Below are 20,572 nucleotides of genomic sequence, written 5' to 3' on the forward strand. Positions count from 1 at the left end.
ATCTGAATGAATTCATAATAAGCAGGTCTACTCTAAAAGAAATACTAAAAGGAGGGACTTCTCTGGTGCTGCAGTGGTTAAGAATCCGCCTGCCAATGCAGGGGACACGGATTTGAGCCCTGGTCTGGGAAGATCCCACATGTTGCGGAGCAACTTAAGCCTGTGTGCCACAACTACTGAGCCTGTGCTCTAGAGCCTGCGAGCCACAACTACTGAGCCTGTGTGCCAAAACTACCGAAACCTGCGCACCTAAAGCCCATGCTCCACAACAAGAGAAGCCACTGCAATGAGAAGCCCGCGCACGCACTGCAACGAAGAGTAGCCCCTGCTCGCCGCAACTAGAGAAAGCCCGTGCACAGCAACGAAGACCCAATGCAGTCATAAATAAATAAATAAACAAATAAATTAATTAATTAAAAAAAATACTAAAATTCTTCAGGCAGAAGGAAAAGAATTCCATGAAAATTCAGAGATGTAAAAAGGAAGGGTGAGCTATAAAAAGCTTATGTATATGAATAAATACAAATGAACACAGGCTACATAAAACATTAAAAAGTTCCCACAAGGTATTATTACTATTATCATTAAAATAAATGACAAAACTGGCACAAAAAGTATGAGAAGGATACAAAGAGTTTAAGTGTTCTAAAATCATTTTTTTGTGTAAAAATACTAATATCAGACTTTAAGACACTAGGAGGGCTTCCCTGGTGGCACAGTGGTTAAGAATCCTCCTGCCAATGCAGGGGACACAGGTTCGAGCCCTGGTCTGGGAAGATCCCCCATGCCATGGAGCAACTAAGCCCGTGTGCCACAACTACTGAGCCTATGCTCGAGAGCCCGTGAGCCACAACTACTGACCTGTGCACCTAGAGCCCGTGCTCCACAACAAGAGAAGCCACTGCAATGAGAAACCTGCGCATCGCAAGGAAGAGTAGCTCCTGCTCGCCGCAACTAGAGAAAGCCCGTGCGCAGCAGCAAAGACCCAACGCAGCCAAAAATAAAATAAATTAAATAAATTAATTAAATTAAAAAAAGACACTAGGAATGTATACTATAATCGCTGCTGTAATCATTAAAAAGGTAAATATATATAAGTAAAACTCTAATAGAAAAAATTAAATGATAAAATAATACAAGTATTTTCAAGGCAGAAAAAAGGGAGAAATGGATAAAAAAATACATGGAACAAACAGGAAACAAAGTTATATGATTAACTAAATACAAATTTATCCGCAATAGCATTAACTATAAAAAGACTAAAAATTTGATTTAAAAGATACAGATTACCAGCCAGACTAGAGAAAAAATAAACCCAAGTATACGCTGCTTACAAGAGACATACATCAAATATATTCAGAAAGTTAAGAGTAAAAGGATGGAAAGAGATACGTCATCCAAACACTTATAAAAAGAAAGTATGTTAAAATCAGACAAAACAAATGAGTAGTGGTTACCTGGTTTGTTGTTTTCATGGCATTCATTAAACTCTGCATTTATGATTTACACACTTTTCTGTATTAACATTTACTTTAATAAAAGCTTTATATAAAAATACTTTCATATGACCTTTTATTTTATCCCATTTAATACACATTTAATATACGTATATTTGACATAAAAATATTTATTCCAAAATCTGTAAGTAAATTTGGCATGCCATGGAACTATATACCATGCTTATCCTGTATCTTGTATCTCAGGCCCTCTCTCCTGAATAGCAATTCCAGTTTGAGAAGAATGACCCTAAGGGGAAGTGGAGAGCAAAGCTGCTCAACACCAGAGATGCAAATTACCAATATGAAACCAGCAGGCACTTGTTTACTTCTTTTGCTCTATCTTTACTATCACTTCAAGTTTAGAAAGGTAGGCCTTCATGGGCAAAGAGTATATATGTCCTGCTCAACTCCCCCATTCAATTTCCCAGAGGAAAAGCAGAAACAAGTTTACCAAGTCTTTCTGCTGTTTTCCCTGAGGGGCAGTGTCCTCAAATTCTCCCGCCCACTGTCTTCTTTTCCCCATTCAAACTGCCCTTTAACAAAATCCTTATAATTCAAAAGGTGTAATCTACAATCCCAGAAAAATATCCTTCCTGCTTTAAGTGCTTCTTCTGAAACTCTAAAATTCTCCAGATTATTTGAAGCCCAGTTCATTATACCTTGCTCTAGCCAAAATCTTGGTCTGAGATTATATTCAAAAAGCCAAAGAGGGGCTTCCCTGGTGGTGCAGTGGTTGAGAGTCCGCCTGCCGATGCAGGGGACACGGGTTCATGCCCCGGTCCGGGAAGATCCCACATGCCGCGGAGTGGCTGGGCCCGTGAGCCATGGCCTCTGAGCCTGCGCATCCGGAGCCTGTGCTCCGCAACGGGAGAGGCCACAACAGTGAGAGGCCTGCGTACCGCAAAAAAAAAAAAAAAAAGCCAAAGAGAACTATTTAACTATCTTTTTGCTATTATGTGAGCTCTCCCTTTAACTGGAGTGTACATTATTAAGACTTGATACAACTGAGGTCAGTGATTTCAAAGAATCATGAATTGAAAACATGAAGCTGAGAGAAGTAAGTGAAAGGCATCACAACACCAAATTTCTTATGGTAATTAAAGAAAGACTGGCAGAGTAAGATTGAAGCCGTAAACCCGAAGGAAAGCTATTAAGGCAACATTAGCAGGCACTTAAGAAACTGAAAAGTCAACTAGGAGCCACAATGCAAGCAATCCCCCACGTCTTGTAATTCTCCCACTGACACTCTGCCTTCTAACACACTAGTTTTGATCTTTTATTCTTTTTGTACTGGCTGTGACTTTCCTTACCTTAACACCAGATATAATCACGTTACAGTCTCAGAAGGGCACAAATCCATCTGAAATTTCCATGGCTACAGAGTCTACCACTCCTGGTACTGGAAAGCAATAGTCACAGTGGCGTTCAGTACCACTCAGACAGAAAGCACTGTGACTGAGAACAGGAAGTAAGGACTGTAGGGCCTGAGAAAATTTTTATTCCATCACCACAGTGAATATCTGAAGTGAAGGAAGTGCTGATCAAGCTCCAGTAACCATGAATACTAACCTGCTACCCAGCCATTTTCCAAGAAGATACTGAGCTTCAGAAAAAGCCTACTTCTGCAGCATGGAGGTTTTATTATTTGTAGATGGATAGGGTTTTCTTAGCTGAGGTAGCACTTTTTTAGAAAGACACCTGTTCTGGGGTAAGTGGAGGGAAAACTGACTTCTTGATTTTACAAAATCTGTTAACTTTAAAATATTTTGTGATGCTGTTCGATGCCTGTCATACTCTTACCCCTTCCGGTCCAGAGAATTCTCAGTCAGCATGTGCTGGCTTATCCCTGTTGCTTTTACCCCATCTCCTTCCAATTTCAAGGGCTCCTGCCTTATGACTAAATTTCTGTATACCTCCATTTTTCTTTCTTGTTCCTGGCATAAAAGAGCTACCTCATGTGAGTGGAATGCCCCACTCAGATTTTTGGCAAAAATCATCACCCCCACCTCTTCAGATTCTTAACACAAGAGTCTAAAGTAGACCAGACTGGAAGAAGACATTGCTTAACAACACCGCACATTACAAGGGCTTCAATATATATTAATTAGAATTGAATGCAGGGAAGTTATCAATGCCACCTGTTTTCCAAACCTGATGCATAATCAGAATCATTTGAAGAGATTTTAAAACTACAGATTTCAGATGCAAAAGTGCTGAGACAACTAAAATTTATATTTTAATTTTTAAGGAACAGCTTTGTGCTATTCATTGGTTAAAAAAAAAAAATCAAGCAAATACAGAACTATGTGAAGAAGAAAGAAACCACCCCAAATCCCATCACTCAGAAACAACTATCATTAACATCTGGTGAGTATCATTACAAATATGAATAACATCTTTATGAATAACAGAGATAGAAGGGAGGGTAATTATACCTAACATTTGGGCCCTGTACTAATAAGAGCATGGATTACTTGTAACCCATAAACTAGGGACTATTAATCCCACTTTACAGATGAACTCAGACTCAGAGGGCTTAGTAAGCTTCCCAAGGTCACACCAGCAATCTGAATCAAGAATTCAGATTCTTAACCATTGTGCTATCATTTTACAGAATTGGGATTATATTAGTCATGCTACTTTAAAGATTTAACATAGTAAATTAGATTTATTTGAATTTATAGAAAAAGGAAAATTAAGTGAATCTAAATTAACTTTGAACATCAGCTAATAAACATTTAGAATGTGAACCCCCTCCTCTAAACAATCCCTCTAAAGATAAGGATTATGAAAAACATAAAGCAATCAAAGGCCTTATTTTTTTATTACATATTTCAAATTTAGACAGTACCTATTGATTTCTTGCTTTGAGAATGTGTAAATCAGCATATATATACATACTCCCACAACAATCAATTTTTGTGAACTTTTATTCTGTAAAATTTACATAGTTTATGTTCTGTAAATTACACTAATTCCCATGACTGCTTGATCTTGAATATATTTTAAATTGGACTCTATGCTCATTAATAGTTCTTTTATCACAGCTGCTCTAAATGTGAGTTCTTTATTAATGTCGTGTTTTTGTTGGCTGGATTTCAGCAAGTAATTTTTGTAATGGTGCTCATTGGTGCTATATTCTAAATTCTTGCAGGCTGGAGAATGTTTACTACTGCCTTTATACCTGAAGCACAACTCGACCTAGTACAATCTCTCTTCTTCTTAAAACTCTAAAAATTACTCAGCGTCTTCCCACACTGGTGCCAGAGACTTTGAGGGTAGACTGATCTTTTATCCTTGTATATAGATAAATGCTCAAATGCTCCTCTTCTCTTACGGTTGGTTTTCAGTCACTCACTGGTCACTAACATCCTCTCACCAAGACTTTAATGCCCTTTATTACACGAGCAAATCCTTCCTCCAGCTTTTTAGGCTTTCAGAAAGTCAGTGGAATTCACAATAAAGTCCTAGGCTTTCAGTGTTTTTTGTTTGTTTTTTAAATTTTAGTACTTTATACCATATCCTGCCAGGGTTGTCAGTCTAGAATTTGTAATCTGTTCTGGATTATCATATTTGTTATATTTACATATTCAAAATATATTTCTCTCTTCAAATCACATTAAAATGATGTTCAAAAACTTTTTTCCTCAAAGACCTTCCTTATAAAATTGGGATGAATGTTATATAGTGATACAACTTATAAATACTTACAAATACACTGCATGTGAGGCATTATGTTTGAAACTTTTATATGTTTTCTCTGATCCTCACAATTGGATATAAAGTAGGAGGAATCAGTCAACCTGAATTCAATACATCATACAGCTACTGAAATCAAGATTCTATAGTACTGGTGGAGGGAGAGACTCATGGATCAATGGAGTAGACTAGAGAACCAGAAACAGAACACTTAAATAGCTCCACTGATTTCTGACAAAGGTACAAAAGCAACTGAGTGGAGGAAAGATAAACTTTTCAATAAATGGTGCTGGACATCCCTAAGCAAAAAAATAAACCCTGACCCGAGTCTCACATCTTATATAAAAGTTAAATCAAAATGGATCACCGACTTAAATGTAAAACATGCAACTATAAAATTTTTAGGAGAAAGGAAGGAGAAAAATCTTCAAGATTGAGAGGTAGGCAAAGAGTTCTTAGACCTGACTCCAAAAGCACAATTCATAAAAGGGTAAAATTGATAAACTGGACTTCATCAAAATTAAAAACTTTTGCTCTGTGAAAGACCCTACTGAGAGAATGAAAAGACAAGCTACAAACTGGAAGAAAATATCTGTAAACCACATACCTAACAAAGAACTAGTATTTAGAATATATTAAAAACTCCCAAAACTAAACAGAAAAAAATAAACAATCCAATTAGAAAATAGGCAAAAGACATGAACAGATATTTCACTGAAGAGGATGTACAGATGACAAGCACATGAGAAAATGTTCAACTTCATCTACCATTAGGAAAAATGCAAATTAAAACCGCAATGAGATATCTCTACTTACCCATAAGGATGGCTAAAATAAAAAACAGTGATACCACCAAATGCTGGTGATGTGGAAAAACTAGATCACTATATATTGCTGATGGGAATGTAAAAGGATGTCCAGCCACTACAGATCAAAGGTAACTACGCAGAGAAAAATATGTTCTGACCCAGCTTGTTATCAAGGTAAACTATTCACCCTGACAAAATGGGAAAACAGCCAAACCAATTTGAATGATATGCCTCCAACCTGGTGAAGCCCCCCTACTGCCTAGAGTCTTAAAATAAAAAATCATTAAAAAATCAAAGTTCCTACTTGCAGCTGTCCAAGGTCCCAGCTCCCCAATTTACCTCTCTCAGGTAGCTAACTGACTAGACAGAAACTGTCAGCCAGCAGCAGCATAGATCTCTAGCTCAAAATTTAAAGGGAAGATCCAAATGGTGCATAAAACAATTATCTATCTATCTAGGTAATAAAAGAGATTTTCAACTACACGATTTTTAAGCAAGGTTACCTAGGATTGATTCTATTAAAAAATGAACAAGCAGTGGGCTTCCCTGGTGGTGCAGTGGTTGAGGGTCCGCCTGCTGATGCAGGGGGCGCGGGTTCGTGCCCCAGTCCAGGAGGATCCCACGTGCTGCGGAACAGCTGGGCCCGTGAGCCATGGCCGCTTGGCCTGCTCGTCCGGAGCCTGTGCTCCGCAGCGGGAGAGGCCACAGCGTACCGCAAAAAAACAAAACAAAACAAACAAAATGAACAAGCAGAAATACATGGAACCTACATAAAAACCTTGTAGTGGGAAACAAAATTAAACATAGGATGCAAAAGACAAGGGAAAAGCACAGACCTGAATACTTACTCCATAGGAAAGAAAATCTTAAACTACATAGGACTATTTTGTAGTCTTTTAGAAACTGAAGGGATTAGAGCAATTATGCAGGAAATGATAGCTATGAAAGATGGGCAATGGAGAGCCAACACAGAAATAACTTATTTCTCAAAAGAGAATAGAACAAATGAAATAGAAAAAAAAAAGTCAAAGATATAAAAGAAAATGCACTGAAATGGAGGCCATGCATCAAAATATTTAAACGTCTCACATATAATCAAGAAAAACCTTGGTTAAGAGATCCTGAACTTGGGGTGGGGGGAGGTTGTTGTTGTTGTTGGGATGAATTAGGAGACTGGGATTGACATATATACACTAATATGTATAAAATAGAACCTGCTGTATAAAAAATAAATAAAATTAAATTTTAAAAGTTAAATTAAAAAAGGAAAAAAAAAAAGAGATCCTGAACTTCACTTAAAAAAAAACCTCTATAAGTATCCAGGGAAAAATAAGCAAGTCAAAGGGAAAAATTAGGCAGAACTACAAGGGAAAAATTATTAGGCAGCTTTCTCCTCTGTGTTATTATATGTCAAAAGAAATGCTGCAAAAACCCAAGTTTTTGAGGGGGACAACATTCCCATAGACTTAAAGATTCAGCAAGCTGTCATTCAAGAATCCATGTAACAGGAAGACATTCTCAAATATGCAAAGGACTCAGTACGCACATACCCTTGATACATTACCTACTTAAAGGTAATGAGAGTTACCAGCTGAGAGTAAAATCCAAATTAAAACAAAAACAAAAACCCAAATTCACAAATGAAGAAATCACACAATGAAAGGGTTAGCATTAATAGAAAGTTGTAATCCTTTCCAATATAACACTGTGGAGTGGTAATGATGAAACAAAGCAGAAATATTATTATCCTAGAAAGAAAAGCTACATGAGATAAAGTGATAATAGTAATTTAACTGTAAGACACGTAGGCAGAAAGGGCATATCATGTGAATAAAAATGGAGTGGGGAGGGGTAGGAGAGAATGTGCTAACAAGTATGTACTCTAATTTCATTAGAGGGGTAACTCAGAGGTTTTTTTTAAGCTTAATTTAAGCTTTAATTTAATTTAATTTAATTTAATTCACTGCAGCACTATTTACAATAGCCAGGTCATGGAAGCAACCTAAATGCCCACGGACAGATGAATGGATAAAGAAGTTGTGGTACATATATACAATGGACTATTACTCAGCCATAAAAAGGAACGAAATTGAGTCATTTGTTGAGACATGGACGGATCTAGAGACTGTCATACAGAGTGAAGTAAGTCAGAAAAGAGAAAAACAAATATCGTATATTAATGCATGTATGTGGAACCTAGAAAAATGGTACAGATGAACCGGTTTGCAGGGCAGAAGTTGAGACATAGATGTAGAGAACAAACGTATGGACACCAAGGGGGAAAGCCGTGGGGGGGGTGGGGATGGTGGTGTGCTGAATTGGCGATTGGGATTGACATGTATACACTGATGTGTATAAAACTGATGACTAATAAGAACCTGCTGTATAAAAAAAAAATTAAATAAAATTTAAAAATTAAAAAAAAACTTCAAATACACACAAAAGTATAACAATAAACCCCCATATATCCATCACACGACTGAATTATAACTTTAAAATTTGCTACATTACTTTATCATTTCTTCAATTGATGATAGTATTTTAATGCAAATCCCAGACATCAAGTCATCTCACCTCTATGTACGTCTGTACACCTCTTCGAAAATATGGACATTTTTTTACAAGCCAAAATGCCCTTATCAAATGCCTAACAAAATTATCAATGCCTAACAAAATTAACAATAATTCTTTGGACTTATCCAACTCAAGTATGTAATCAAATTTTCCCAACTGTCTTCTATAATCAAATTGCCTCAATTAGCTCACAAATGTCTTTTCACATTTGGTTCGTGCAAATCAGGATTCAAACTATATCCAAATTCACAGATGAAATGAAAAAAAAGAGAGCATTTTATATAATAACTATTAAACATGAAAACCTAAATGAAAACCACATTTCTCTAAAAAAACAAATAATCAAAGCTGACTCAAGATATAAAACCTAAATGAACCAAAAAACCAGAGAAGAAATAAAGAATGTTGTCAAACAGCCAGACTTCAAAGAGGTCCAGGTTTTCCCTGGATAAAATACTTCAGTCTTTCAAAAAACATAATTATTATACTACATAAATCATTCGGGAAAATTAAGTAGCAGAACTTAACCAATTCTTCTTTTATGTAAAAGGTTGGATACTGATATCTGACAAGGAGAGACCAAAAATAAAATAGAAAACCTCAGTCCAATCTTACCCCCAAATAATACATTATTACAGGAAATGCAGCCCAAACATTAGTAGTTATCTTAAGTTGGGTCCCCAGGAAGCAAACTCTGAGATGACGCATTTGTGCAAATGTGATTTATTAGAAAGTATTTCTGGGAAAAACTTGTAGGGAAGTAGGACAGGGAAGGATAGAAGTCAAGAAAGGGTAAGATACCAAGCAAAGTCCATGGAGGGTAATTTTAGCTTAATCCCTCAAGGTAGTTCTAGAGGCAGTGTAGGCCACACCTCAGAGTTGTACCCACACAGTCAATCACTGGTTAAGGGCTATCCGTAGGAAACAAATTCCCCAGACAATTCCAGAGCCTGTACATTGGCAAAACAGTATCTGGCAGTTTGAGGGCAGCCCTACAACAAAGCCTGTGAAGAGGAAGGAGATAAAGGCCTATGGACAGAGTATTAGCATCATCTGTTACAGTGATTGTTGCACAGGTAAAGTTAAAAACCAATTGGTTTGTTTTGCATTATGAAATCCCCAAAAAAGGTTAAGCAATGAATCATTCCAGTTCAACCATCATACAGGACTACTGTAATAAGGAGGACTTACTGAGGACTACTGGTAATAAGCCCTAAAAACATGTACAGAGATTTCAATTATTTTTTAATATCTACTCTAAAATATAAATAGCCAGGTAAGAATCACCAGATATTTTAAAGAAAGCCCCTAATATGAAAGAAAAAGATCAACATAGTCAAATTTAATGTAACTTTAAAGAGACCATGTAATGAGATGAAAACTTAAAGAAAAACCCTCAAAACTATCACTAATATCCTGAAAGATAAAAGTCGTGCCATCGTATTCTTCTTTTTGCCCTACGCGGGCCTCTCACTGCTGTGGCCTCTCCCGTTGTGGAGCACAGGCTACGGACGCACAGGCTCAGCGGCCATGGCTCACGGGCCCAGCCGCTCCGCAGCATGTGGGATCTTCCCGGACCGGGGCACGAACCCGTGTTCCCTGCATCGGCAGGCGGACTCTCAACCACTGCGCCACCAGGGAAGCCCCATGGTGGGAATATTTTAAAAAAACAAACAGAATTACAGTTTGAGATTTACGCAACTTGATTTTAACTTGACTGTGAGGTTTTAAGAAATCTTTGGAAGGTGATACTGACTGAGCACCTTTCAATGTGTCAAATACTGTCCTAGGAACTAAGGATATGGTCACTGGTATATTTTCTCCTGTTTACAGAATATAAACTCCCAGAAGACAAAAAATAGTTTCCTACCTCTGAGCTCTTGACCATGATGCTTTTCACAAGACATTGGTGCAGTATCAGCTGGCTTGAAATAAGAGTGCAAAGCATCTCCTTATTCATGCCCCAAGTCCCCAAACCTGATTATATTTCCACATCTCTTTTACACTCTGTAAACACTTTTCTCCCTCCTTCCTTGATCATTCTCCCTTGGGCTCAACTCTCTTACCTCTGTTTCCCAACTTAATGAAGGCTTCACATAGCAGTCTTGTTTAAAGGAAATACTTTCCAATGCCACAGGATCAAGTCCATACTGCTAACTTGGTAAACAAGATCTAGCTCTAGTTTACCTTCCTACACTCTTGATACTCCCTATCCATAAAGCCTATACTGAGCCATTCTCCAAATCTGCCATGGCCTTTCATATGGATGACTTTGGCCATTCTATTCTTTCTGCTTGGAGTGCCCTCCTCAGTTATGTCTACTGGATAAATGCATAATTATCTTTCATGGTTACCTTAGTTTCAGTACTTTTCATAATCAGTCTTCCCCATCACCCATGATCAAATTAACTGCTTTCCCATCAAATATTTTCTTGTTCCTTCATTCACATCTCCTACTATGTACTTATCACACTTCATCATAGTAGGTATGTACATATCTATTTCCCCCAGACTATAAGTTCCTCAAGAACAACAGCTATAACTCTTTTATCTCTATCTCTCCAGCAACTAACACATTGCCTGGCTTGTAAAATGCATTCAAATGTTTTGTTTTAAGTGTATGTATGTGGGGAGCACAGATGAAATTATTTTTTCCAAATAGGTATCTTTATCTATACTGCCTAATTTACTGAATAAAAAATCATATGGTCCCATCATTTGACACATTTATACACTTATATAACCCAGTCATAAACTAGATATATAACATGAACTATATGTACTATTTCCTTTGATGTGTATTCAACTCATACAAAGTATAACAGAAGTACATATTAATTCAGAGACAGAAAGACTAAAAATATTTTCTATTAGTAATTTATTAAAACTACAGAAATAGAAAATATTAACACACAGCCTTCACCTAATGACCCTGAAGTATTTTATTAGCATTACAGTTACACAACCTCAGTACTAGAAAGGACCTTGGAATTTTATGAATCCTGAAAAAGTATGTAAGGATTAGAAACAAATAAACCTCCCAAAAATTATGTAACACCGCAAAACCAAGTTGTATTAAGTCTCAAACTATAACTCTATTTTTAAAACTATTCCCACAATTTCCAATTCAGAAGATCAAAAGTGAGAATACCTTTTTGTTACTTTTCAATGAGAACATTAATATGTCTTGCATCCTCAGTAGAAATTAGAGAAGACACAAACAGAATGACATCCCATGTTCATGGACTGGAAGATTTAATATTGTTAAGATGTCAACACTACTTAAAGTGATCTACGAATTCAATGCAATTTGTATCAAAATCCAATGACTTTTTTTTTTTGAAGAAACAGAAATATCCATCATAAAATTCATATGGGATTTCAAGGTACCTCAAGGAGCCAAAACAATTTTAGAAAAGAAGAGTAAAACTGGAGGACTCACACTTCCTAATTTCAAAACTTACTATAAAAGCTACAGTGATCAAAACAGGGTGACACTGGCACAGAGACTGACATATAGCTCAATGGAATAGAACAGAGTGCACAGAAATAAATCTTCGCATGCGTGGTCAAAAAATTTTTGACAAGGGGGCCAAGCCCATTCAATGCACAAAGGACAGTCTTTTTAACAAAAGGTAATGAGAAAACTGGATATCCACATGCTCAAGAATGAAGCTGGACCCTTACCTAACACCATATACAAAAATTAACTCAAAATGGATCAAAGACCTAAGCTAAAACCTAAATGTATAAAACTCTTAGAAGTAAACATAAAACAAAAGCCTCCCAACATGGAGTTGGCAATGATTTCTTGGATATGACACCAAAAGCACATGCAACAAAAGAAAAGATACTCAAACTTGGCTTTATAAAACTTTAAAAACCTGTACATTAAAAGACATTATCAACAGAGTAAAAAGGCAACCCACAGAATGGGAGAACATATTTGCAAACCATGCATCTAGTAGGGGATTAATATCCAGAATATATACAGAACTCCTAAAACTTAACAATAACAACACAAACCCAACCCAAAAATGGGCAAAGGACTTGAACAGACACTTCTCCAAAGAAGATATACACATGGCCAATAGGCACGAACATGTTGAGTATGAAAAAAATGCTCAACATCACTTATCATTAGGAAAATGCTAACCAAAACCACAATGAGATACCACCTCACAACCATTAAGGATAGCTACTATCAAAAAACCCCAGAAGGGGCTTCCCTGGTGGCGCAGTGGTTGAGAGTCCGCCTGCCGATGCAGGGTACATGGGTTTGTGCCCTGGTCCAGGAAGATCCCACATGCCGCGGAGTGGCTGGGCCCGTGAGCCATGGCCACTGAGCCTGCGTGTCCAGAGCCTGTGCTCTGCAACAGGAGAAGCCACAGCAGTGAGAGGCCCGCGTACCACAAAAACAAAACAAAACAAACAAAAAAACCCCCAGAACACAAGTGTTGGTGAGGATGTGGAGAAATGGAAACACTTGTGCACTTCTAGTGGGAATGTAAAATAGTACAGCAACGGTGGAAAACAGCATGGCAGTTCCACAAAAAAATTAAAAATAGAATTACCACATGATCCAGCAATTCCACTTCTGGGTAGATGCCCAAAAGAATTGAAAGCAGGGTCTCAAAGAGATATCTGTACACCCATTTGTATAGGAACATTGCTCACAACAGCTAAAATGTGGAAGCAACCCAAGTGTTCATCAACGATTGATGAATATGCAAAATGTGTTATATACAAGATGGAATATTATTCAGCCTTTAAAAGTAAGGAAAATTTAACATATGTGACAACATGGATGAACCTTGAGCACATTATGCTAAGTGAAAAAAGCCAGTCACAAAAACACAAATACTATATACAGTAAGTCCCCTACATATGAACGAGTTCCGTTCCGAGAGCTCGTTCGTAAGTCCGATTTGTTTGTAAGTTCAACAAAGTTAGCCTAGGTAACACAACTGGTTATATAGTACTGTACTGTAATAGGTTTATAATACTTTTCACACAAATAATACATAAAAAACAAACACACACAAAATAAACATTTTTAATCTTCTGGTATAGTACCTTGAAAAGTACAGTAGTACAGTACAACAGCTGGCATACAGGGGCTGGCATCGAGTGAACAAGCAAGAAGAGTTACTGACCGGAGGAGGGAGAGGAGGTGGGAGATAGTAGAGCTGAAGGATCGTCAGCAACAGGAGATGGAGGGCAAACTGCAATTTCACTCACGCCTGACGCGAATGGCCCGGGTTCTGGCTCCTTGCTGGATTCAATTCTGTCTACCCTCTTGATAAAACGGATCCAGTGATGTCTGGGTAGTGGTTCTTTTTTTCTTGTCATATATGACACGGTAGCACTGGACTGCATTCTGAACAGCTGCTGCAACCTTCGTGTACCGTTCTACGTTCGGGTCCTGTGCCTCAAAAACTAACAGTGCCTCCTCAAATAAAGAAAATCCCCTTGCCATTTCCTGCGTCGTGAGTCTCTTCGGTTCTTCAGTTACTTCTTCCCCTTGTCTCTCGTCATCCTTTCTCTGGGCCTCCAATTCCATCAGGTCTTCATTAGTAAGCACCTTGTGTTGCACAGCAAGTTCCATCATTATTGCTTGGTGCTTCTTAGCAGTACCAGCTACATCACCACTGCTTTTACTCTTGCTTCTGGACATCCTGGGCTTGAAATAAAGATACTGTACTATGGTACTCTATACAGTACTGTAAAGTACACAAAAGTACAACCACTTGTAGAGGATGCATGCATGTAACAATGTACGCCAGACATGTGAACAAACATTATGTGATTGGACGTGCAAACACGTTTGCATCTTTGAAAGTTCGAAACTTGATGGTTCGTACGTAGGGGACTTACTGTAATTTCACTTATATGAGATATTTAGCTAAAGTCATAAAGTGATTTATGATTTCCTGGGACTAGGGGGAGAGGGGAATGGGGAGTTACTATTTAATGGGTGTAGAATTTCAGCTTTACAAGATGAGAAGAATTCTGGAGGAAGATGGTGGTCATGACTGCACAATATAAACGTACTTAATACCACTGAACTGTACACTTAAAAATCGTTAAGATGGTATATTTTGTGTATTTTACAATATAAAAATTGGAAAAAAAATCAATGATAAAGATGTAGATTTGCTCCAAATTAATCTATATCTATCTATCTATCTATATAAAATGTCATCCCAACTAAAATATAAGATACTTAAAAGTTAAGTAACTTGGTAAAATGTAACTAAAAAGTTTGAAAAAATAAATATGAGCGTATACCTGGGAAATTCCTGAAAGGGGTGTAGGGGTGGACTAAGCCTAGGCAGACCTACTTAAGATATACAATTTTTAAAAATTAAATAATGTGGTAAAAATTATGGTAAATGTTGTTTGGAAAAATAAATATGTGAGTAAAACGTGCTATAGTAATTAAAACAATTTGATATTCAGGCTGAACAGGCATGTCAGTGTACCTGTGAATCGGAAAAAAAATTTTTAAACACTTTTATTAATTCATACTAAAGATATATTGCTGAGAAACTTTTTTTTTTTTTCTCTACAACCAGACTGTTAGAATTATTTGAAAGTGTATCAGTGAGACTGGAACACCCCACTCTGACATGTACGATGAATCGCTAATCAGAAACAGCTTCAATTTCCAACCCAGAGCTTCAGATAAGTGTTTCCCAGACACAACATTCCACATTTATCTTAACTTTGTAGTCTTCAAGGGAACAGGACACTTAAGTCTACTTCTCAGCCCAGGCCTGATGTTAATTAACCCGATTCACAGTCTTGCTGTACTTTAAACCTATCAAATATTGTTTCATTTAAATTCTGTCTAAACTCCACCCTTCTCCAGAATCCTATAATAACCCTGTCCCCTCTGGCAGTTCCTCTGGTGTGTGATCTCCCTCACAGCAGCAAGTTAATTAACTTAACTTTGTTAGCCTAAAGATGTATATCCCTGGTGGTCTTCATCAGATCGAAATAGTCTGTTAAAAAAAAAAAAAAGTACATATGGAAATTTAATACATAATACACATAGCATTTCAAATCAAGAAAAAAATGGCTTATTCAAGAAGTGATATTGAAATAAACTTCTGGGAAAAAGATAAAAAGCAACCATCTGGATCCCTACCTTTCTCTTTAAAATTCCAAATGTTTCTAAGATTTCAATATTTTTAAAAAATGAAATTAAAAAAAAACTAGAAGAAAACATCTTTTTACATCTTTACATCATGAACTGAGATCTTTTCAAAACTCAAAAGGTATAACTATAGTAAAACTGTATGAGGTTATGCATTGAATAAATTTCTGGCAGTGAAATTGCTGGTTCAAAGGTATGTTTCTGTATAAAATGTTAAAAAAAAATCTGTACAGCGAAAAATAACAAAAAGTATCATAAAGAAAAAGAGAAAAGGCCAACTTAATATAAAAACAGTTAAAGAAAATAAAAGGATTTGAAGGAAAAGAAAAAAATGGTCAGGAATGTTCACATTTCACTCATATTACAGAAATGTAAACCTCAAATGCAGAGATACTATTTTTTTAAAATTTTATTTTTAATTTATTATTTTTTTTATTTTTGGCTGCGTTGGGTCTTCGTTGCTGTATGCGGGCTTTCTCTGGTTGCGGCGAGTGGGGGCTACTCTTCCTTGTGGTGCACAGGTTCTCATTGCAGTGGCTTCTCCTGTTGTGGAGCACGGGCTCTAGGTGCGCGGGCTTCAGTAGTTGTGGCACGTGGGCTCCGTAGCTGTGACTCGTGGGCTCCAGAGCGCAGGCTCAGCAGCTGTGGCACACGGGCTTAGTTGCTCCGCGGCATGTGGGATCCTCCCAGACCAGGGCTCGAACCCTTGTTCTCTGCATTGGCAGGCGGATTCTTAACCACTGCGCCACCAGGGAAGCCCAGAGATACTATTTTTAATGTATCACAGTGGCAAAAAACGTTAAGATCAGTAACAGCCAGTACTGACTTAGATATGAGAGAAAACTGGCGCTCATCCGTTGTTTCTCAGAATGTACATATTTACTGTCTTTCGGAAGGGCAGTTTGGCAACATCTTTAAAATTTTTCAAGTATGCCTTGACCCATCATTTCATGATCAGAAATTTCTCTTATGGACACAAACACAGAACTGTGCAAAGATGTTCATGGCAGCCATTGCCACAGATGTTTGTTAATGAGGAACAAGTTTAAAAAAATATATGGTACATCCATAGCATAGAATATGCTATAGATGTTAAAAACAATGATCTATATGAACTAATAAGGAAAATCTTTGCACATTTGGCAGGTTATGACTTTTTGTTAATAAGGTGTAGTGGCTACTTTTTAAATGACAAATGTAAGGAACAAACAAACCCTAACTGAAAGCGTAGATTAAATATGTATACATATACACACACACACACACACACACACACACACACACACACATATATATGTATATGTATGCATACACACACACACACACACACACAGAGTATGTTTTCATGCCCATCTCTACCCCAGGTTCTCACCAAAGGTAACTACAGTTGACCCTTGAACAACATGGGTTTGAACTGCCCAGGTTCACTTATATGCAGATATTTTTCAATAAATATACTGGAAAACTTTTTTGAGATTTGTGACAATTTGAAAAAAACTCGTAGATGAACAATGTACGTTAGAAATATTGAAAAAATTAATAAAAAGGTATGTCATGAATACATAAAATACATATGATACTAGCCTATCCTTACATAGGCATAAGGTGAGTGATATTTAACACAGAATTAATAATGTGTTAGTTTTCCTGTTTTATAACTTTTTTTTTTTTTGTGGTACGCGGGCCTCTCACTGCTGCGGCCTCTCCCGCTGCGGAGCACAGGCGCTGGACGCACAGGCTCAGCGGCCATGGCTCACGGGCCCAGCCGCTCCGCAGCATGTGGGATCCTCCCGGACCGGGGCACGAACCCATGTCCCCTGCATCAGCAGGCGGACTCTCAACCACTGCGCCACCAGGGAAGCCCTATAACTTTGTTTTCAAAGAATTACATTACCTTACAGGTACAGTATGCCCCCCTCTGTCTCTCCCTCCCTTATAATTTATGCTTCAGCAATTATGAACTATTTACAGTTCAATAAATATCTCAATGCAATGAGTTGCTCTACTCTTACTGCTTTTCTGTCTATACAACATCCCCTTCCCTCCACCGTCCATACCCCAACCTCTGTAAATCCCATTAAGCCAGTGTTTCTTAACCATGGCATAAATGACATCATGAGCTGGATAATTCTCTGTTTGGAGGCTGTCCTGTTCACTGTGAGATGTTTAGCAGCATCCCTGGCCTCTACTCACTAGATGCCAGTAACACTCCCCCTAGTTGTGACCCAAAATGTCTTCAGACACTGCCAAATGAATGCATAAAATACACGTAGATTATATACTAGTGTATCCTTACATTCGCAACTGGGTGACTGAAGTAACTAGAGAAGGAAGAAAAAAGCTTACTTTTCACTACAATCCTGTGTGTTTTAAATTTTGTACCTCTTCTAACCTTTCCACTGCTACCACCCTAATCCAAGCCACCTTTCCCCCTTCCTCTTACTCTCCCACTTTTTCTCTCCCAACTACTGCAACAGCCTCCTAATCAACTTTTCCCTTTCTTCATCCTTGGCTTCTTCAATCCATTTTTACCAGTCCTTTTAAAAGTTAAATCAGATCATGTCACTCATTTGCTCAAAACCCTCCAGTGTCTTCCCAATGTCACTCAGAGACATAACCAAAACCTTAAGATGAACCCTACACAGTATGCAATCCTACCCTCCACACTCCTCTCTTGCTGAACTCTCCTTCTAGTATTTGGTTTTTGTAGGTCAAAAAGGAACAAATAGCAATTTCAAAAACTGAACCTGTTACTATCTGTTCCCTTGCTGTGTTCTAACTTTGGACTCTTTGCTGTTCTTCAAACACATGAGGGTCCTTACACTTGGTGTTCTCTGTTGGGAACACAACTCACCCAGATACTCACATGGCTCACTCCCCAACTCCTTCAGGTCTTTACTTCTCAGGGGGTCTTCCCTGGCCACCCTATTCCTACTCACAGCACCTATTAACATCTAATATATTACATATTTTACTTACTCATCTTGTCTATTGTCTCTTTTCTCCATCTTGATCAGTGGTTCTCAAACCTGAGTCTATATCAGAATCACCTGAAAGGCTTGTTAAAAGAGTTTCCGAATCAAGAAGTCTGGGGAATAGAGCCTGAAAATTTGCATTCCTGACAAGTTACCAGATGATGCTGAGGTTCCAGGGACCACATTTTGAGAACCAATGTTTTAGAATGTAAGCTCCATGAGAACAGAGATTTTTGTTCACCTATTCATTGCTTTACCTCTATGACCTGGCACATGGTAAGCAGTGAGATAGGTAAATGAATTTACTCTGTTCCCAAGGCACCCTCTGATTTGGTCTGCTATATGGTGCTAAAATTTTACTGAATACTGTAAAAGATAAATTACATGACTGTAATGAGTTAAACTGTGTCTCCCAAAAAGACTGGGGTTGAAGTCCTAATCCCAGGAGCTATGGATGTGATCCTATTTGGAAATAAGGCATTTGGAGAGGTAATCAAATTAAGATTAGGTCAGCAGGGTGGCCCCTAATTCAATATGACTGAAGTGCTTACAAAAAGGGGAGAACACCATACTAAGACAGAGACACACAGGGAGAATGCCATGTGACAACAGAGGCAGACACTGGTGTGATATAACTTTAAACCAAGGAACGCCAGTGACACATGAAGCTAAGAGGCACGGAACAGATTCTTCCCTAGAAGGTAGAGCATGGCCCTGTCAACATCTTGGTTTCAGACTTCCAACCTCCAAAACCGTGAAACAATAAATTTCCGTTGTTTTAAATCACTCAGTTTGCTGTATTTTGTTATAGCAGCCCTAGGAAACTAACACAATGACCAAAAATGCAAATGACTACACCAAGCTGTATAATTTCAAGTCTCCCTATTATCCAACTTGCACCAATTTGTTTTAATATATAGCTTTCATTGTGAACTAATCAGACTTCCTGTTGAGAATCTCCCCAATTTAATACCGCCTCTCTCTGCCCTCCATGTGTCCCTTCAATGTGCAAGGCAGCTCACATTACAAGTTCTAGATAATGTACTCAGATTTTCTTTTTGGTTTCTCCTACCTTCCTATGGGCTACCCTATTTCACATACAACAGCTTCTTTATATTTTTTTCTTCAAGGGACACTTCTTATTTTCACATATTATAGATTTTGGCATGTATTTTCCCATAGGACATCTGAATTAGTTATAAAGTGAAATTTTAAATACACATTCGATACACATTTAGACTTCAAGATAAAATGCTAACTTCTCTTTTATGGAACAATTCTCCATTTTTTCCCCCTTATTCTAAAAGAATGACCTTAATCCCACTTAGGTCTGGGTAAAAGAATTTTGCCATATTCTTTCCACCTTGCTGTGGTTTGTACACTAGCCTCTTTACTCAAATCTCAATAAATCTTCTAAAAGTAACATGGTTGTACTGGGAAGCTTAAAGTTTTAAGTGAATCTGAATGAAATTTCAGCATCAAGTTGTCCATTTTCCATTTACTGTTTGTTTACAGGTGCACTGTCACAAGAATTCCAATCAATGATTTCTTCACACAGAAACTCTACTTTAAATTACCATGGTTTATAAAGTAAGCTGTATAATGCAATTTTTATCTTAGTGAGCACAAGTCAATATACAAATAGTATATAGCATATACCTAAATGACACACTTTTCTATTTCTATGACTAGGTGATCATTAATTGATATGTACTCCTAAATGACTTTGTGATAAAATTCTAATAATTTCTGGATACTGAATTTACTCAGAAATATAGACTAGTATAATCTATACCCCCAAAAAACCATATTTAAGAAAAATACCTATCTTTAAATGGGTAGTAACCACAAAAT

At 37.5% G+C, this 20,572-nt stretch overlaps 1 protein-coding gene across 4 annotated transcripts in view; it reads right to left on the reverse strand.

Annotated features, from left to right (window-relative positions):
* Window positions 1-20,572, reverse strand: part of C1GALT1 (core 1 synthase, glycoprotein-N-acetylgalactosamine 3-beta-galactosyltransferase 1) — a 36,648-nt gene that overhangs the window by 14,398 nt on the left and 1,678 nt on the right. For 2 of the 4 annotated variants that reach the window (XM_073809688.1, XM_073809687.1), the window contains one exon: window positions 13,738-15,588. The exons of the other annotated variants lie outside the window; for them this stretch is intronic. In XM_073809688.1, coding sequence (XP_073665789.1) covers window positions 13,738-13,960 — 223 coding nt within the window. In that variant the 5' untranslated portion in view covers window positions 13,961-15,588. The remainder of the gene's footprint in view (window positions 1-13,737; window positions 15,589-20,572) is intronic. 4 annotated transcript variants of the gene reach the window in all.

The sequence above is a fragment of the Tursiops truncatus genome, chromosome 9 (genome assembly GCF_011762595.2).
Source record: "Tursiops truncatus isolate mTurTru1 chromosome 9, mTurTru1.mat.Y, whole genome shotgun sequence".
Lineage (NCBI taxonomy): Eukaryota > Metazoa > Chordata > Mammalia > Artiodactyla > Delphinidae > Tursiops > Tursiops truncatus.